The sequence below is a fragment of the Alosa pseudoharengus genome, unplaced genomic scaffold (genome assembly GCF_046254945.1).
Source record: "Alosa pseudoharengus isolate Yale_2024_CS ecotype anadromous, Long Island Sound unplaced genomic scaffold, YU_APseudo_1.1 YU_APseudo_1.1_scf_24, whole genome shotgun sequence".
In the NCBI taxonomy this organism is placed as follows: Eukaryota; Metazoa; Chordata; class Actinopteri; order Clupeiformes; family Clupeidae; genus Alosa; species Alosa pseudoharengus.
The window spans coordinates 7773148-7791821 of NW_027468689.1; the positions used below are offsets into that span (position 1 = coordinate 7773148).

Genomic DNA, 18674 nt, shown 5'->3' on the forward strand with positions numbered 1-18674 from the left:
CTTTGTGTAGTTTCTTAGTGCTTCATGTCAATACTTCATATACCTTTATGTATTTGTTTACATGTCAGGACTGTTTGAATCCTCATCAAATGTATGCAGCATCTGAAACATTGTTTAGATCCCTCTCTCCTGCAGGGTGTGTGAGACCTGGCATATTTAGCATGCTCAACCATCACACACACTCACTGCTGCTATCACAGTGCATTACTATAACAACGCAAATGCAGCATGCTCAACCCCCCCCCCCCCCCCCATTAAAATGTGATGTCAAAGTTGAGACAAGCATTAAAGCGATCGAGAAGTTTTCCCGAAAAGTTTTCACCCTTTAGTCATTGTTTGGATCCTTCCATGGTTTCAGAGGTACTTTCATCACTTATAGCATATAGCAAATTGATAAGCAAGCATCTATCAACTACCATTTAAAAATATATTGTCTGGTATGGTCATATCTTCTGAAGAGGATCAGGATTAGTATCTGGATTAGGTTCTGACTTCACTCTGATTGTTGTGGTCCCATCTTAGGGCTTCACCATGATGAGGACGCTCTGCTATGTGTGGACGTACCAACAGAATGCAGAGAAACATCCCTCTTTCTTCCCCTCCTGCAGTGTGTTCACACGTGAATCTGCTCCATGTGCACTCCCACCTCACCACCAGCAGGGGGCTCCATCTGCAGCAGTAGATCACAATCACTGTGCCACCTGACTGACTGAGAGAGGGTGAGGTTTTTGTACGGCTCTGTATCACTGTGTGAACACCCAAGTACTACTTCCAGTAGGAACATGGTGACTCATGCAGTAATAATCTCCTGCATCTTCACTCTGGACTCCACTGATGGTCAGACTGTAGTCATTCCCAGATCCACTGCCACTAAACCGAGATGGAATACCAGACTGGAGGCTGCTCACTCTATAGATGAGGAGTTTGGGTTTCTCTCCAGACTGCTGTTGGTACCAGGAGATGCATGATGGTGGGCCACAGTCAGAGGAAATGCTTCCACTGCGTTTACAGCTGATTGTGACTGTGCCCCCTGGACTGGTCGATATGGCTGGAGTTTGAGTAACGGTCACCTGTGCCCTGCAGTCTGTGGAAAGAAAGAAGCAATGTCAGCATATTGTTTGTGTAAACTAGTTTAGTAAATACTACAGTAGAGTGTTTACATGGCACAACAACATGTGCCAGTGTGTAGATGTGTCAGCACTCCAACTCCCAAACTCACCTTGGATGTAGAGGAGCAGAGAGTAGATGAAGAGGGTGATGAACGCCATTGTTGTGGATGATGAGGACAGTAGTCAGTCATGAAGCCCTTAGCCGCTCTAAAAACATGAAGATACGGGGAGAGCATGCAAACTCTATGGAAATCTCTCTATGGAAATCACCTTCCTGACGTTACACTGAGCTGTACACATCTATCACACACACACAAGACAGTAAAGGTGTTTGCACACTGCCCCTACAAACTCCAAAAAAACACCATCAGTCTGTTTTTGGTGTTTGTAGATGTTGTTTTAGTTCAAAAGTCAGTCTTTTCAATTACTGGCAGTTTGGAAGTGGAAGTGTTTTTGAACATTCTAAAGATGGGTCTAAAGACACAATTGCAACCAACCAACTGACAACTATAGTACAATAAAGACTAAGAGAGTAAGGAAAATGCATCGAAAGTCCAGGTGTCTGTGTGATTCTGGGAGATTCAATCAATACTAATGTGAATACTATACTGTACTATGAATTTGACACTTTATTGTAATGTATGACTTTGTCTGAGGCATGTTATATTTCTCTCCATTGTGTTAAAACTCAAGTAAAACATCTACACATTATTTTAAAAGACTAAAAGATTAGAATAGTTCAGGAGAAATGCTATGACATAACTGGAATCCCTTACCAAACAAATATGGCTGATTGGTTACATCACCCATCAATCCATCACCCAGATGGACAGATTCAGTTAAAGCTGATGTGTTTATTCCATTTCTTTTCTTCCCTTTAAAACGTGTTCTAAGTAGCTTTTGTTAGCAAATGGTGGAAATGCACTTGATGTAACACTGATTGAATGATAAACTCACCTTTATGTCTGTGGATTCTAAGTCATCATATGTACAGTACGTGTAACATCTCAAGCATGGTACAGATGTCCTGTAAGGGTGGGGAAGTCCTTGCGTAGTCTCCATCGTGTGTGTTCAACCAAGACGCTGTATTTACATAGTCGATTTTGCATCAGCAGTTTACACTTCAGAGAGGGTTTATATGTGGAACTTATAGTCTGTTAGATCTACTGCTCATGTTGACAGAATCCTCCAGAACAATGACTTACATCATTCTTATCTGGGCACTTTTATTCTGTGTTGAAGGTGAGACATTTAATGAGTTATTGCAACAAATACAGGCGGCCTATTTACATTGTCAATACAATACACTGAGCAGTATATTAATTATAATATTATATTATATATTGCTGTTGTATCTGTGTGTTTTTCAGAATGTCGAGGGCAGATTACAGTAACTCAGAGCCCCACAGCAGCACGTGGTCATCTGGGAGAATCCATCACTCTGACCTGCAAAACCAGCTCTGGCATTGATCGCTGGGGACTCTCCTGGTACCAGCAGAAAGATGCAGGAGCTCCTAAACTTTTAGTTTGGGGTGTGAATGAACTCCAGTCTGGGATTCCATCACGATTCAGTGGGAGTGGATCTGAAGGTGGATCTGACTTCAGTCTGACCATCAGTGGTGTCCAGGCTGAAGATGCAGGAGATTATTACTGCATGAGTCGACACATCATCAGCGATAGCTATGTGTTGACACAGTGATACAGAGCTGCACAAAAACCTCCCTCAGCCACAGAGACGGCAGGACTGGAACTGAAACCTGCTGCTGCTGCTGCTGCTGCTGAGGGGAGTAAACAAACACTCAGTAAACACATGTTTACAGAGCGGTACATTGGGATGTTTACAGAGCGACTGCTGATGTTTACACAGCGACTAATTATGAGGTTATCATGATAATTTATTTAATATATGTCTATACAACCTATCAAAGTCTTTATGAAATGTACTGTAACCCAGCATGACTAGAGTTCTGCACTAGTTATTCTGCACTGGGCCTAAACACAGTGAGGATGGTTTGTGGTGTGGAATCAGAATACTCAGCAAGATAGTTACACAACTGTTGCGTGTTTGTTCAATTGGATGTTGATAGGAAATACAAGGGGGAAAAACATAAAGGGGGAATGTTGTTGAAAGTGGCCACATTTTCACAGGCGAATAGAAAAGTGGATCTTGTATGTTGGTCGTTTCCCCCATAAACCAACACATAGATTGTTTCATGGACTGTATGAAATCCCTGCAGATATACAATCAAATCCTCACTGTGGTTATCACAAAGCATCAGTGCAACAGATCAATGCAAAACACAGTCTGCAATCACCACCCACCAGAGCCCAGCCAACCCAACAGAACTAGTGGGAGATTTCACCAGTGTGATCTGAGGATGTGGAAACATTCCTCATGGGATAATTTAACATTCCCTGCTGCACCCACAAACTAACTAGTGACCTGGACAGGTTTTGGGGTATATAGTAGAACAGGAGATCCAACAACTGAGGAATGCTATTGGGAGAAAGAAGCTTTTCATCACAGGAATCTTTTTACCTTGATTTCCTGCATTTCCACTGAATGTTGCATTTGACTCTAATCTACTGAATGATAATCAGTTTGATAGCACTGGTTGGCTGTTCATATGTATCAAAGGTGGGAAATGACTGCAGGCCCATGCTGGGAACTCACACTCTGTATTGTGTGCAGCCACTGACAGTCATTGAAGCATAAAGAGGTTTTTGTACAGCCTCTCTATGAGTTTGTATCACTGTGGTGGACTTTTGGTGGCGGCACCAGACTGGATGTTGGCAGTAAGTGAACTTTTCTAATCACACATCACAATAGTTTGTCATAATTTCTGTAACTTTGTTCATTTTCACTTTATATTTATATTGATCTTTATATATCTAAGTGAATGTAGGAATCACAATGGAATGGAAAACATACATACAGTAACATCATCAACATCACACTTTAAAGCTGTGCAAAGTGCCTAATCATTAAAAAACAGATTATACCTCATACAAGAGGGTCACATACATATGAATTTGGCTTTTTTATGGCAACTTAATTGGTTGTTGAGAATGTGAGTAGGAGGGGAGTTTTTGTACGCTGCTAGTAGGGTTTGTATCACTGTGGTACACTTTCGGCAGCGGCACCCGACTTGATGTGGGCAGTAAGTAATCGTTTTCTCTCAGAAATAAATATCACATGATGTGAAATTGTGCTTATATTAAAAAAGCCTGCCTATATGATGATTACATTTTTGATTTGAGAAAAAAACAAATAGATATAACAGACATATTTGTTATGCAATGCGCTGTTTATGTATAGTTATTTTTTTATCATTATGATTTTGCCAAAAATGAATATAAAATGAAGAATTATGCTCTTAAAAAAGTGCAGCATTGTCTTTCCCTCTTATATATTTTAAAAGAAATAGCCTTGTTCACATTTTCAGCCATCTGAAAATGCTCTTTTGAACAGCAGTTCTGTTTAATCTGAGTAGAGCGCCACTGAGGTATATCTGTAATTACTCGTAGACGACTATTTCTGCAGATGACTAAACTGAACACAAATGTTTCTGTCTCAGTTCAACCGTGTGGTGCAGGAGAGTATTTGATATTAATGTAATAGAGCCAATGCTGATATTACTCATTCTAGACACACTGCTTTTACTTTCTGCATTTAAATAAGGGGGAACATTATCCAATACTGACACTTGTTCTGTGTGCTGATAGTTGAGAAGTCATAATATAAAAAAAATCAAAAGCAAGTGGTATCTGTTTATGGCCTTTCTGCAAAGTGCCCCGTCCCATTTTTAATCTCCTGATCAATGGTGTGTTCCAGCAAACAGGCAGCCCACGCTGACCGTGCTGCCTCCCTCTAGTGAGGAGCTGAGCAGGAAGAGCTCGGCCACACTGGTGTGCCTGGCTGACCAGGGCTTCCCCTCCGACTGGAGCCTGAGCTGGAAGGTGGATGGGACCAGTAAGAGTGGAGTGGCCAGTCGTGGGCTCATGAAGGACGCTCTGTACAGCTGGAGCAGCACCCTGACGCTCAGTGATGCTGAGTGGAACGGGGCCTCTTCAGTGGTCTGTGAGGCCACCCAGGGATCTCAGACAGCGGTCACTAAAGCCCTGAGCAGAGCGGACTGCTCTCAGTAGGGTCCAGTCCTCTGCTCCGATGAGGCGGCTGCTCTCTTACCTTAAGTCCTAACGTGGAGCGCCACTATAGGCAGCTTAATCACATGTCGTGCTGCAGTTTTTTAACTTTCTTTTTTTTATGCCAATTGTATGTATGTTCTTTCTCTCATGTTGAAATGCCTTTGCTTGATCAGATTTTTTTCAATATCCTAAAGGCTCTAAAATAAAAGGTCAACATCATTGTATTTCTGTGTCTCAAGTGTGTTTGTGTTTCTGTGTCTCAAATGTTTCAAGTGATGCTGAAAATAGCAGTCAGTAATTCAGTTGCTAAAACACAATGTTGAGGATTTCTATACTGTACACGTTATTATCAAAAAGAGTTTGACAAACTTTGGCCTTGAGACAGTTGAACATCTGGTAGTGGAGTTGCTCTATCTTGGGATCTGAAAAAGCACCCAACCCTGACTATGCAAATAGTATCAGCAGAGCACAACCTCCCTGTTTCACAACCTACAAGAGTCTAAACTGCCACATGACACGATGTATTAATGTCACAGTTGCAAGGATGCTTTCCTTTATTAAATAGTATAGTGACATGAAATTACAATTCTTACATTAATATAGATTTAGCAATTCTGCAACATTTCAGCACCACAGCCAGACAGGACAGCTCCCCACACTTGTACTAGTCATACTGCACACCCTGTAGGCCACCAACCATCAGGAAGTACATTATGATGAACATTTTCACTGTCAGTACATGGTCCAGTGATCTGGCAAAGTCTCTTGATGAGATGTACCGGCTGTGCTCCATCAGATACTCATTCTACATGACCTTCATAATCAGATCTCCTTTCATGTTGGTGTCATTTTTACATTCTTTAGATACAATGATAATTATTACTAAAGAGTGGTGCAAGACATTTTGAGAATCCCTTAAAGCATCACTTTACAGTAAATGTTTTATTAATTTCATGGCTGGATTGCTGCTGTCCCTATAAGATCACCATTCAACTCAATTCAAATCAATTCAATTCAGACTCAAAAAAGGGTCCATAGCATAGAAAAATAAAATAGATAAGATCATCATGTTAATATAATATTAGAAGTGAATTACATGTTATACATGTATTTTAGTTTGTCAAGACCAACCAATAAATCCACCAATCAATCAATCCAACATTGACATGAAATTACAATTTTAATGTTTCTAGATGTAACGCAAAAGATTTTCACTAATGGCATTTTTCATGTTGGCATTTCAGCACCACATCTGGTAAGGACAGCTCCTCTTACGTCATTATTTAGTCATCATTCTGCAGGCTAAAGACATTATAGCCACTAACCATATTTTGATGATAGTATAAGTGCAGGCTGTGCTACGTTTACAATTCTCCCCAGACATGACTTTTTATCTCCATCTTTCTCTGGACACTTTTCATATCTTTTCAGGGTAATGTATTTCAATTATTAGACTTGATTAATGCTTGTCATCCTCAGATCATATAGCCTAAGCAGAATATCCCAATATCCCAAACAGTATTTGTGAGAGGAAGCAATATATTTGTAATCCCAAACAATATGTGTGTGATCTCTTGCACTGAAACACTGTTTGTACGGCTCTGTATCATCGTGTACACTCAGCAACACCACTTCTGGGGTTATGGTAACTCATACAGTAATAATCTCCTGCATCTTCACTCTGGACTCCACTGATGGTCAGACTGAAGTCATTCCCAGATCCACTGCCACTAAACCGTGATGGAATACCAGACTGGAGGCTGCTCACATAGTAGATGAGTAGTTTGGGTTTCTCTCCAGACTGCTGTTGGTACCAGGAGATGCATTTATTTGGAGAAGAACAGTCCCAATGAATGCTTCCAGTTCGTTTACAGCTGATTTTAACTGAGCCCCCTGGATTGCTGGTCACTGCTGGAGGTTGCGTAAGAGTGACCTGTCCCATGGAATCTAACAAAAGAGGCATTAAACAGCATATGGTTCAGGAAGGTACCTTCTTATCAAATTAACATGTAAACATTGAATAATATAATGTTATCAGAGCTGGTGGTCACTAAAACTGTCAACACTGAAAGTTCTGAATTCACCTTGAATGCAGACGACGAGAGACCACAGGAAGAGTGCAGTGAAGGCCATCGCTGGTCTGTGCTGACGGATCAGTTGTAAGCGTTCAGCTGCCCCAACATCAAGCATCTGGACCAAATATGCTCTGCACATGCAAACACGTCCCTATGCAAATGACTCTCTAGCAGCCACACTCCACTGAACACTGTTGTTGCTGCTGACACCACAATCTCTTCAAGACATGAGGTCAGATTTGCCACTGGCACACAAAGGCATTTCTCCGCTCCCTGCTACATGAGTAGGTAGTGATGTAATGTAGAGAAATATCCATCTCCTTTCTGTGCACTATTCAACCCCCATGTTATCTGTGTACTAATCAGTGGCGATTGCTGCTCTTTGGAACAGGGGAAGCTCTGATAAAACTGGTCAATTATTAAATGAATATTATTAAGGTGCTATATTGTTCTTTGAGGTCAAAAATTATCCCAAAACCCAGAATAGGCCAAACAGTAGGCTATAGAGTTGGCATGGCATCATCATGCAGCCTACACCGTTATATAGCATGCTACCTAACTTAGCCTAAATACACAACTGAAACAAAAGCAAGTCACAAACTCTGTAACTCCACATTACGGTTTTATTTACAGTATGCTATTTACAAAGACAAATAGAAACCGACTGTATTGCTCCCAAATTATGAGAATTTGAGCTGCAACTTGCCTTGCCTCTTGACTTCACCTGTCAACACTAACGTTAACGCATCCCTTGAACTTGAACCACTTCCTGTCAGATCGCGACATATGCTGTCAATCAAAAAGAGTCCAGCCTCTATGACGGTTCCTCCAATCATCATACAGAAGCTCGGCGTCCAGGCTATCCCACTGTCCCATTCACTCCCAGAGACGCCGGGCTTCCCTGGAAATGACGATTTTGTGGTGCTTGTCCAATAAACGTGTAGCTTTTCTGCACTGAGATCAGCCCACTCTGTAAGTGCCATTGAAAGCCCAGTGAAGCCGAGCGTCTATGGGTTTTTTGATGGATCGTGTCGTCACAGCAATGTATTACGGGTGTGAAATCACGATAAATGACCGACAAAACCTTATTGCTGAACAAACTAGCCATGAAGATGAACATGTTTTCAGCATGTTCTAGTTGGAATAGTAGGCTAGAAGCTAATGTAATAGTGTTATTTGATGCGATTTTCCGTGATATTTTAGAGGAGGCTGAGCTTCCCCTGTAGTCTTAGAGCAATCGCCTCTGGTACTAATCACCCCCCATGTTATATGTGCACTAATCACCCCCCATGTTATATGTGCACTATTCAACCCCCATGTTATCTGTGCACTATTCAACCCCCATTGTGATGAATAGTCTTAGTTTGATCAGCCACCTGATTGGTTCATGTGTGAACATGTATGAGACATGCGCAAATACGAATAGTTAATAAACTAACAGTTCAGCAACATGGTTGTCCAGCGTGCTTTATGACATGGTGTCAGAAGCGGTTTAGTGCTCAGTCATATCGTCAAAGTTATTGTGAAACGCCTGTCTTAAGTGAAGATGCTCAAGTTCACGCCGCCGGAAAGTTTCCCGTTTGAGAGGCCGAGTGAATGGCCGGAATGGAGACAGAGGTTTGAACGGTACAGAATTGCAACGAAACTTTCTTTAGAAGATGGCGACGTGCAGGTCAGTGCTCTAGTGTACTCAATGGGAAAGGAGGCTGAGAACGTCTTTAAGTCATTTGTGTTTGACCAGGACGATGATAAGGATAATTATGAGGTCGTGATACAGAAGTTTGATGAGCACTTCATTCCCCGGAGAAATGTGATATATGAACGTGCGCGATTTCATCAACGCCGTCAGGGTGAAGGGGAGACAGTGGAGGCGTTCGTGAGAGGGCTCTACGAGCTCTCTGAACATTGTAATTTTGGCGAATTGAAAGATGAATACATCAGGGACAGAATTGTTATCGGATTAAGAGACAAATCTCTATCAGAAAAGTTGCAGTTACAAGGAGCACTGACGTTGGCCAGAGCAATTGAGATGGCACGGAGCCACGAGCTCATTAAGACTCAAAATTACGAGCAAAACGGAACTAAACTGGAGGAGGTTAAATTCTCCCAACGAAATCACGGTAGAGGCAGAGGAATGAAAAATAATGCTGATAGCCAGAGAAAAAGACAAGGCAAAGACAATGAATATAGTGAAAGAAAGAAATGCACAAGATGTAACAATCCACACGGCTTTAAAGAATACTGCCCTGCTAAAAAAGCTGAGTGTCGTAAATGTAACAAGATTGGCCATTTTGCAGTGGTTTGCCACACAAAAGTGGTTCAAGAAGTAACATCTTATGAAGATGAGGGTTCAGAGTTGTTCCTTGGTTCAGTCCAGTGTCAAAGTGCACCAGTTCCACCATGGATGGCCGATATCATATTTGATGGGCAAATTATCAGTTTTAAAATTGATTCAGGTGCAGATGCTACTGTAATGTCTGAAATAAGCTACAAAGGACTGAGAAGTAAAATACCACTGAACAAAACCAATGTCATTCTCAACAGTCCAGGAGGCAAGCTGGAATGTCTAGGCCAACTGAAAACAAAAGTGAGCGCAAATGGAAAGCCTTATGTGATTGATGCCTATGTAGTGAGAGGGGCCCATGTAGGAAATTTGCTTGGACGCAGCACTGCCATACAGATGGGGCTAATTAAAAGAATAGAGGAAGTAAGTGAGAATGTGTTTGGCTCATTGGGATTGCTAGCATGCAAACCAGTTAGAATAATGCTCAAAAGCACAGTCGAACCATATAGCATCCATGTAGCTCGCAGAGTACCGATCCCATTGCTAACAAAAGTCAAACAAGAACTGGATCGGATGGAGCGGTTGGGCGTGATTGAAGAAGTTTCAGAGCCTACTCCATGGTGTGCCCCAATGGTACCTGTTGCCAAAAAGAATGGGGAAATCAGAATATGTGTGGATCTCAAGCGACTAAACGAGGCTGTAATTCGCGAGAAGTATGTGCTGCCAACGCTAGAAGACATTATCTCTAAGTTGTCTGGGGCAACAGTCTTCTCCAGTTTGGATGCTGCAAGCGGATTTTGGCAGATCCCATTAGACGATGACAGTAGGAAATTGACCACCTTTATAACTCCCTTCAAGAGGTACTGCTTCCGTAGATTACCTTTCGGAATCACAAGTGCTCCCGAAATTTTTCAGAAACTCATGACGGAGCTGCTTCGGGACACGGAGGGGGTTTGCTGCTTCATGGACGATGTCCTGGTATATGGCCGCACGCGTGAGGAACATGACCGCAGGCTTGCGGAGGTGTTGCGGACCATTGAAGCCTCAGGGCTAAAGTTGAAGAAGGAAAAGTGCTTCTTCGGTCAAAAGGTGTTGAGCTTTGTAGGCCATCGGCTAAGCGAAGCGGGCATTAGCCCTGACCCCGACAAGGTTCGTGCTATTCGAGACCTAGGTAGGCCCCAAAATCGGACTGAATTGAAACGGATATTGGGCATGATAAACTACCTTTGCCGCTACCTGCCTCACAGTGCTACTGTGCTTCAGCCACTGAACGAGCTGCTAAGAGCTGACTCAGTATGGCGTTGGGACAGGACTCAAGAGGCGGCATTTGCTAAGGTGAAAGACATGTTGGTCACAGCACCAGCATTAGCTTATTATGATGTGAACAAGCCGACCGTCGTCACAGCGGATGCTAGTAGTTATGGGATAGGTGGCGCCTTGCTCCAGGAGCATGATGGAAAGATGCTCCCAGTGGCTTTTTGTTCACGTACTCTCACCGGAGTGGAGAAACGCTACGCTCAAATAGAAAAGGAGTGTCTGGCTTCGGTGTGGACGTGTGAGAAACTGTCACGATATCTCTGTGGCCTGGAGTCGTTCAAGGTGCTAACGGACCATAAACCTTTGGTTCCCTTGATTAATCTGAAAAACCTTGATGAAGTTCCCATCCGTTGTCAGCGACTCTTAATTAGGATGATGCGTTTCAATCCTGTGGCAGTGTATACCCCAGGAAAGTCTTTACTTATCGCGGATACACTATCCAGGCACCCCTTGACAGAGACAGAGCGGTCCGACTTCGAAGAGGAAGTTGAGGCTTACATAGCCAGCGTGGAAGAACATCTGCCTGCTTCTCCACAAAAGTTACTGGAAATAGTGCAGGCTACCAGCACTGATGAGGAAATGAAAAGAGTTCTCAAATATGTCCAGCAGGGGTGGCCTAAACATTTCAAAATGTTACCTGTCCATTTGCGTGCCTACTTTAACCAGCAGGGGCTCTTGAGCGAGTCCAAAGGTCTTCTCTTACATGGAACAAGAATTGTGATTCCAACCAAAATGAGAGATGAAGTATTGGATCGCATCCACGAAGGCCACCAAGGCCTCAGTAAGTGCCGTGAGAGGGCACGCCTCTCTGTGTGGTGGCCAGGCATTGGTGCCGATCTAAAACGCAAAGTGAGTGAATGCCAGACATGCCAGATCAATAGACCAACGCAATGCAAAGAGCCGCTGTTAACCACAGACTTACCACCAGGCCCTTGGAGACATCTTGGAGCTGATATCTGTGAAACAAATGGCCAGCAATACCTTGTTGTCGTGGATTATTATTCAAGATTTATTGAAATCTCCCATTTGATGGACATGACGAGTAGGAGAGTGATTGGCAAACTGAAGAGCATGTTTGCGCGGTTTGGCATTCCGGAACGGCTATGTTCTGACAACGCACGCCAGTTTACATCTGCCGGGTTTAAGGCATTTGCAAGACAGTATGGCTTTGTCCATGTGACATCTAGTCCTCACTATCCGCAATCAAATGGTGAGGCGGAACGGGCTGTTCAGACAGCTAAGAAAATACTGAAGCTGAATGACCCTTTCTTAGCTCTCCTCGCATACCGAGCAACTCCAATTGCATCCACAGGCTGCAGTCCATCACAACTGCTTATGGGGAGACACCTGAGGACAACGGTTCCAACAATAGCAAGCAACTTGGTCCCTGCATGGCCCGATTTGAGAAGTGTGGAAGAAAAGGATCGTAAAGCAAAATAATCTTACCAGTACTTCTACAATCGCCGTCATGGTGCCAGGTCCTTGTCGCCATTGCATCCAGGTGACCCTGTGAGGATAAAGCTCGATGGTGAAAAGGGGTGGACAACAAAAGGAACGGTCAGTCGTCAGGCCGAACAGCCAAGGTCTTACTACATCACAACTGACCAAGGAGAGTTCCGGAGGAATCGTAAACATCTACAAGCCATACCCGGGCAAAGTCAACACGAACCGGTATCACCTGATTGTGCAACGGACGCTGAGGAAGAGGGCCCACCCGTGGTTCTGAGTGAGCCACTACTTGTGAAGAGCAAAGGGACACCCTCTCCCAGAGCCGAGGCTACCATGGCCATTCCCCATACCCCAGAACAGGCTTCGCCCAAGACCACACGCTGTGGACGTGTGATAAGGAAACCACTACGCTTCCAGCCGTAAACAGGACAATGGGAAATTTTTAGAAAGTCTCTATTGAGCTATCCTTAGTTGTAGCCTAGTTTATTTTATTTTCATAAGAATAAGACTGGGGAATAGATAGGTTGTATAAGAAGTGATGTTTAACATATTTGCAGTAAAGCACTCCAATGTGTTGCTTCTTTTGTTTTGTCAGAGGTGACAGTTGATCTTTAAAAGGGGGGAGATGTGATGAATAGTCTTAGTTTGATCAGCCACCTGATTGGTTCATGTGTGAACATGTATGAGACATGCGCAAATACGAATAGTTAATAAACTAACAGTTCAGCAACATGGTTGTCCAGCGTGCTTTATGACACCCATGTTATTTGTGTACTATTCAACCCCCATGTTATTTGTGTACTGTACTATTCAACCCCCATGTTATTTGTGTACTGTACTATTCAACCCCCATGTTATTTGTGTACTAATCACCCCCCATGTTATTTGTGCACTATTCAACCCCCATGTTATTTGTGTCGTGACGTCCACCTCAGTACCAGCAGGGGGCAGTAGCTGCAGCACAAGGCTACACTCACTGGGCCATCGGCCTGATGGAGGCTTTTATTGGTATATTATGTATATGTATATGTATATTAGGAAACAGTGTTTCTAAGTACTTCATGTCTTAATGCTTCACATGCCTTTATGTACTTGTTTACATGTCAGGACCCTTTGAATCATCATCTAATGTATGCAGCATCTGAAACTCATCATCTAATGTGTGCAGCATCTGAAACTCATCATCTAATGTGTGCAGCATCTGAAACTCTTTAGAGTCTCTCCAGCAGGGTGTGAGAACCAGACACACACTCACTTCTGCTATCACAGGGCATCAGCAACACTAGTGCAAAATCCAGATTACCCCCCATCTACCAGATTACCACCCATCTGAACCTACCAGATTACCACCAATTGAAACCTACCAGATTACCACCCATCTATACCTACTGTACCAGATTACCACCCATCAAAACCTACCAGATTACCACCCATCGAAACCTACCAGATTACCACCCATCTAAACCTACCAGATTACCACCCATCTTAACCTACCAGATTACCACCCATCTTAACCCAACGGAGAAGTTTAGTGGAAGATTGCACACATGGAAATATTTCTCATGAAGAATTTATGATCCCTCACTTACTTCAGTTGACTTGGAAAGGGTTGGAGAATACAGTAGAACAGGACTTCTAAACATGTAGGAGCAATATATTTTCCAGTATTGTGGGAGAAACTTTTTGCTTTATTTCCATTGAATGTTCAGTGTAATCTGAAAGATAGTTCAGTCATATTATATGACTAGATCCATTTTATTGCACTGGCTGTTCATATTTACCAAAGGTACAATTACAGTTGGTATTTTACACTGCAACACAACAACCAATTCAAAATAGGCTTCAAGTCAAATTACAGTATAGCACACCTGCCACTGATGGCTACACACACAGGTCAAAACCAGGGCACAAATGGCCGATCCAACAATGGCTTCTCACTTTAAACACATACTGTACATGTAGGGGAACAGAAGCACATGAAATGCAAAAGCTTTCCCTTCTTTAGTCCCTGTTTGGATCCATCCACGGTTTCAGAAGTACATCAATTATATATAGGCAATCGATAAGCAATATCTATATAATCAAATTATGTTTAAGTAAATATTGTCTGAAGAGGATCAGGATTAGTATCAGGATTAGGTTCTGACTTCACTCTGATTGGTGTGGTCCCATCTTAGGGCTTCACCACATGATGAGGGCTCTCTGCTATGTGTGGATGTAATGATTGGTGAGGTCCCATCTTAGGGCTTCACCATGATGAGGACGCTCTGCTATGTGTGGACGTACCAACAGAATGCAGAGAAACATCCCTCTTTCTTCCCCTCCTGTAGTTAGTGTGTTCACACCTGAATCTGCTCCATGTGCACTCCCACCTCACCACCAGCAGGGGGCTCCACCTGCAGCAGTAGACCATCACACTCACTGTGCCACCTGACTGACTGAGAGAGGTTGAGGTTTTTGTACGAGTCCGTATCACTGTGTAGACACCCAAGTACTGCTATCAATTCTATGATAACTCATGCAGTAATAATCTCCTGCATCTTCACTCTGGACTCCACTGATGGTCAGACTGTAGTCATTCCCAGATCCACCACCACTAAACCGAGATGGAATACCAGACTGGAGGCTGTTCACTCTATAGATGAGGGGTTTGGGTTTCTCTCCAGACTGCTGTTGGTACCAGGAGATGCATGATGGTGTGCCACAGTCAGAGGAAATGCTTCCACTGCGTTTACAGCTGATTGTGACTGTGCCCCCTAGACTGGTCAATATGGCTGGAGTTTGAGTAACGGTCACCTGTGCCCTGCAGTCTGTGGAAAGAAAGAAGCAATGTCAGCATATTGTTTGTGTAAACTAGTTTAGTAAATACTACAGTAGAGTGTTTACATGGCGCACAGCAACATGTGCCAGTGTGTAGATGTGTCAGCACTCCAACTCCCAAACTCACCTTGGATGTAGAGGAGCAGAGAGTAGATGAAGAGGGTGATGAACGCCATTGTTGTGGATGATGAGGACAGTAGTCAGTCATGAAGCCCTTAGCCGCTCTAAAAACATGAAGATATGGGGAGAGCATGCAAACTAGCATCTCTATGGAAATCACCTTCCTGACGTCACACTGAGCTGCACACAGCTATCACACACACACAAGACGCTAAAGGTGCTTGCACACCACCCCAATAAACACCAACAAACATCAATAAACACCAACAAACACCAACAAACTCCAACAAACACCGATAAACTCCAACCAACTCCAATAAACACCAACAAATTGGTAGTTATTGGGAGAAATACTTTGTTTTTTGTTTTTGTACAGCCTCTCTATGAGTTTGTATCACTGTGGTGGACTTTTGGTGGCGGCACCAGACTGGATGTTGGCAGTAAGTGAACTTTTCTAATCACACATTACAATAGTTTATCATCATTTCTTTAACTGTTCATCTGCACCTTATATTTATATAGGTCTATGTATGTTTAAATACATGTAGAAATTTTACTTCACTTGACGTGACTTCATGGAAAATGTGCATACACTAACATTTTAAACTTCATAATTCAAGGCCGTGTAAAGTGCCTAATCAGAAAAAAACTGATTTTACCTCATGAAAGAGGGTCGCAAAAATATATTAATTTGGCTTTTTTATGGCACCTGGTGCCTAAAATGTTGGTTGTTGAGAATGTGAGTAGGAGGGGAGTTTTTGTACAGCTGCTAGTAGGGTTTGTATCACTGTGGTGCACTTTCGGCAGCGGCACCAGACTTGATGTGGGCAGTAAGTTACTGTTTTCTCTCAGAAATAAATATCACATGATGTGAAATTGTGCTTATATTAAAAAAGCCTGCCTATATTATGATTACATTTTTGATTTGAGAAAAAAGCAAATTGTCAGATACATTTTTCATACACGACACTGTTTATGTACAGTTTTTATTATTATGATTATGTGGAAGTTAATACCTTTTAAGTCTGCAAAGACAAACATGATTGATTCTGAATGCAAGAAAATTATTGTAAAAATGTACATTTGGGTATAAGGATATTCAAAGTTCTTATGTTATTCCAAGGTATAAAAACGAAGAATTATGCTCTTAACAAAAAAAGTGCAGTATTGTAAGAAATAGTCTTGTTCATATTTCCAGCCATCTGAAAATGCTCTTTTTAACAGCAGTTCTGTTTTATCTGATTAGAGCGCCACTGAGGTATAACTGTAATTACTCGTAGACGACTATTTCTGCAGATGACTAAACTGAACACAAATGTTTCTGTCTCAGTTCAACCGTGTGGCGCATGAGAGTATTTGATATTAATGCAATAGAGCCAATGCTGATATTACTCATTCTAGACACACTGCTTTTACTTTCTGCATTTAAATAAGGGGGAACATTATCCAATACTGACACTTTTTCTGTGTGCTGAAAACTTGAGAAGTCATCATTTAGAGATAACGAAAGCAAGTGGTGTCTGTTTCTGGCCTTTCTGCAAAGTGCCCCGTCCCATTTGTAATCTCCTGATCAATGGTGTGTTCCAGCAAACAGGCAGCCCACGCTGACCGTGCTGCCTCCCTCTAGTGAGGAGCTGAGCAGGAAGAGCTCAGCCACACTGGTGTGCCTGGCTGACCAGGGCTTCCCCTCCGACTGGAGCCTGAGCTGGAAGGTGGATGGGACCAGTAAGAGTGGAGTGGCCAGTCGTGGGCTCATGAAGGACGCTCTGTACAGCTGGAGCAGCACCCTGACGCTCAGTGATGCCGAGTGGAACGGGGCCTCTTCAGTGGTCTGTGAGGCCACCCAGGGATCTCAGACAGCGGTCACTAAAGCCCTGAGCAGAGCGGACTGCTCTCAGTAGGGTCCAGTCTTCTGCTCCGATGAGGCGGCTGCTCTCTTAGCTTAAGTCCTCATGTGGAGCGCCACTATAGGCAGCTTAATCACATGCTGTGCTGCAGTTTTTTTTGTTACTTTCTTTTTTTATTCTGATTGTATGTATGGTCTTCCACTCATGCTGAAATGCTGTCACTGATAAAAAATGCCTTTGCCTGATCAGATTTTTGTCAATTGAAGATGTATTTTTTAAAGGCTCTAAAATAAAAGGTCAACATCAGTGTGTTTTTGTGTCTTTTTATGAGTTGTAATGTCTCAAGTGATGCTGAAAATAGCAGTAAGTAATTCTGTTGCTAAAACACAATCTTGAATCTAAAAACAGTGATGTTATAATTTCTAAATTGTAAATCTTATTATCAATAATAGTAAAAAAAAAAAAAAAAACTTTGCCCTTGTTTCTCTTGAGACAGTTGAACATCTGGTAGAGGAGTTGGTCTATTTGGGGATCTGAAAAAGCACCCAACCCTGACTATGCAAATAGTATCAACAGAGCACAACCTCCCTGTTTCACAACCTACAAAAGTCTAAAGCACCACATGGCATGATGTGTTAATTTCACAGCTTCAAGGGTGTTTTCCTTTATAAGATAGTAGGGACATGAAACTACAATTCTTTCATTCATAGATTTTGTAATTTACAATAGAGACATTGTAGGTAATTGCATTTTATGTGTTGAGCATTTCAGCACCACAGCCAGACAGGACAGCTCCCCTCACTTGTACGAGTCATACTGCACACCATGTAGGCCATCAGGAAGTGCATTACGATGCATATTTGCACTGTCAGTACATGGTTTAGTGATCTGGCGAAGTCTCTTGGTAAGATGTACAGTACAGGCTGTGCCTCATCAGAATCTCATTCAAAAGATTACCTTCATCATCAGACTTCCATTCAAGTTGGTTTAATTGTGACATTCTTTAGAAACAATGACAATTACTAAAGATATTGAGAATCCCTTAAACCATCACTTTAAATGTTTAATTAATTTCACAGATGGAATGGTAATATACAATCACCATTCAATTCAATCCAATCTTTATTTCAGACTCAGAAAAGGGTCCATAGCATAGAAAAAATAAAATAGGTAAGATGTATGTATCTTTCATGTATTTATATTTCATCTTTCATGCATTTATAATATTAGAAGGGAATCATGTGTAATACATGTGGATAGATAGATAGATAGATAGATAGATAGATACTTTATTGATCCCCAAGGGGAAATTCAAAAATATAATAATGTATAATAGTTTGTCAAGATCAATCAATCAATCAATCAATCAATCAATCAATCAATCAATCTACCAATCAATTGACCAATCAATTCAACAGTGACATGAAATTACAATTCTAGTTTCTAGATTTACTATGACTCATATCCGGTAATGGCATTTGCCATGTTGGCAGTTCAGCACCAC

The 18674-nt window shown here is 42.2% G+C and overlaps 4 gene segments (V, D, J or C); 2 read left to right on the forward strand and 2 right to left on the reverse strand.

Moving 5' to 3' along the window:
* Positions 1–504: 504 nt before the first annotated feature.
* Positions 505–1286, reverse strand: LOC143142229 (Ig kappa chain V region 3547-like). The segment is given in 2 exon segments: positions 505–1084; positions 1220–1286. Coding segments are annotated over 2 exon segments (390 nt in total).
* A 995-nt stretch (positions 1287–2281) lies between these two features.
* On the forward strand, positions 2282–5482 carry LOC143142228 (Ig kappa chain V-V region MOPC 21-like). The segment is given in 4 exon segments: positions 2282–2351; positions 2480–2795; positions 3868–3905; positions 4945–5482. Coding segments are annotated over 4 exon segments (738 nt in total).
* Positions 5483–14585: 9103 nt separating this feature from the next.
* Positions 14586–15433, reverse strand: LOC143141887 (Ig kappa chain V region 3374-like). The segment is given in 2 exon segments: positions 14586–15193; positions 15331–15433. Coding segments are annotated over 2 exon segments (387 nt in total).
* A 580-nt stretch (positions 15434–16013) lies between these two features.
* Positions 16014–17452, forward strand: LOC143141888 (Ig kappa-b4 chain C region-like). The segment is given in 2 exon segments: positions 16014–16153; positions 16911–17452. Coding segments are annotated over 2 exon segments (423 nt in total).
* Positions 17453–18674: the final 1222 nt, after the last annotated feature.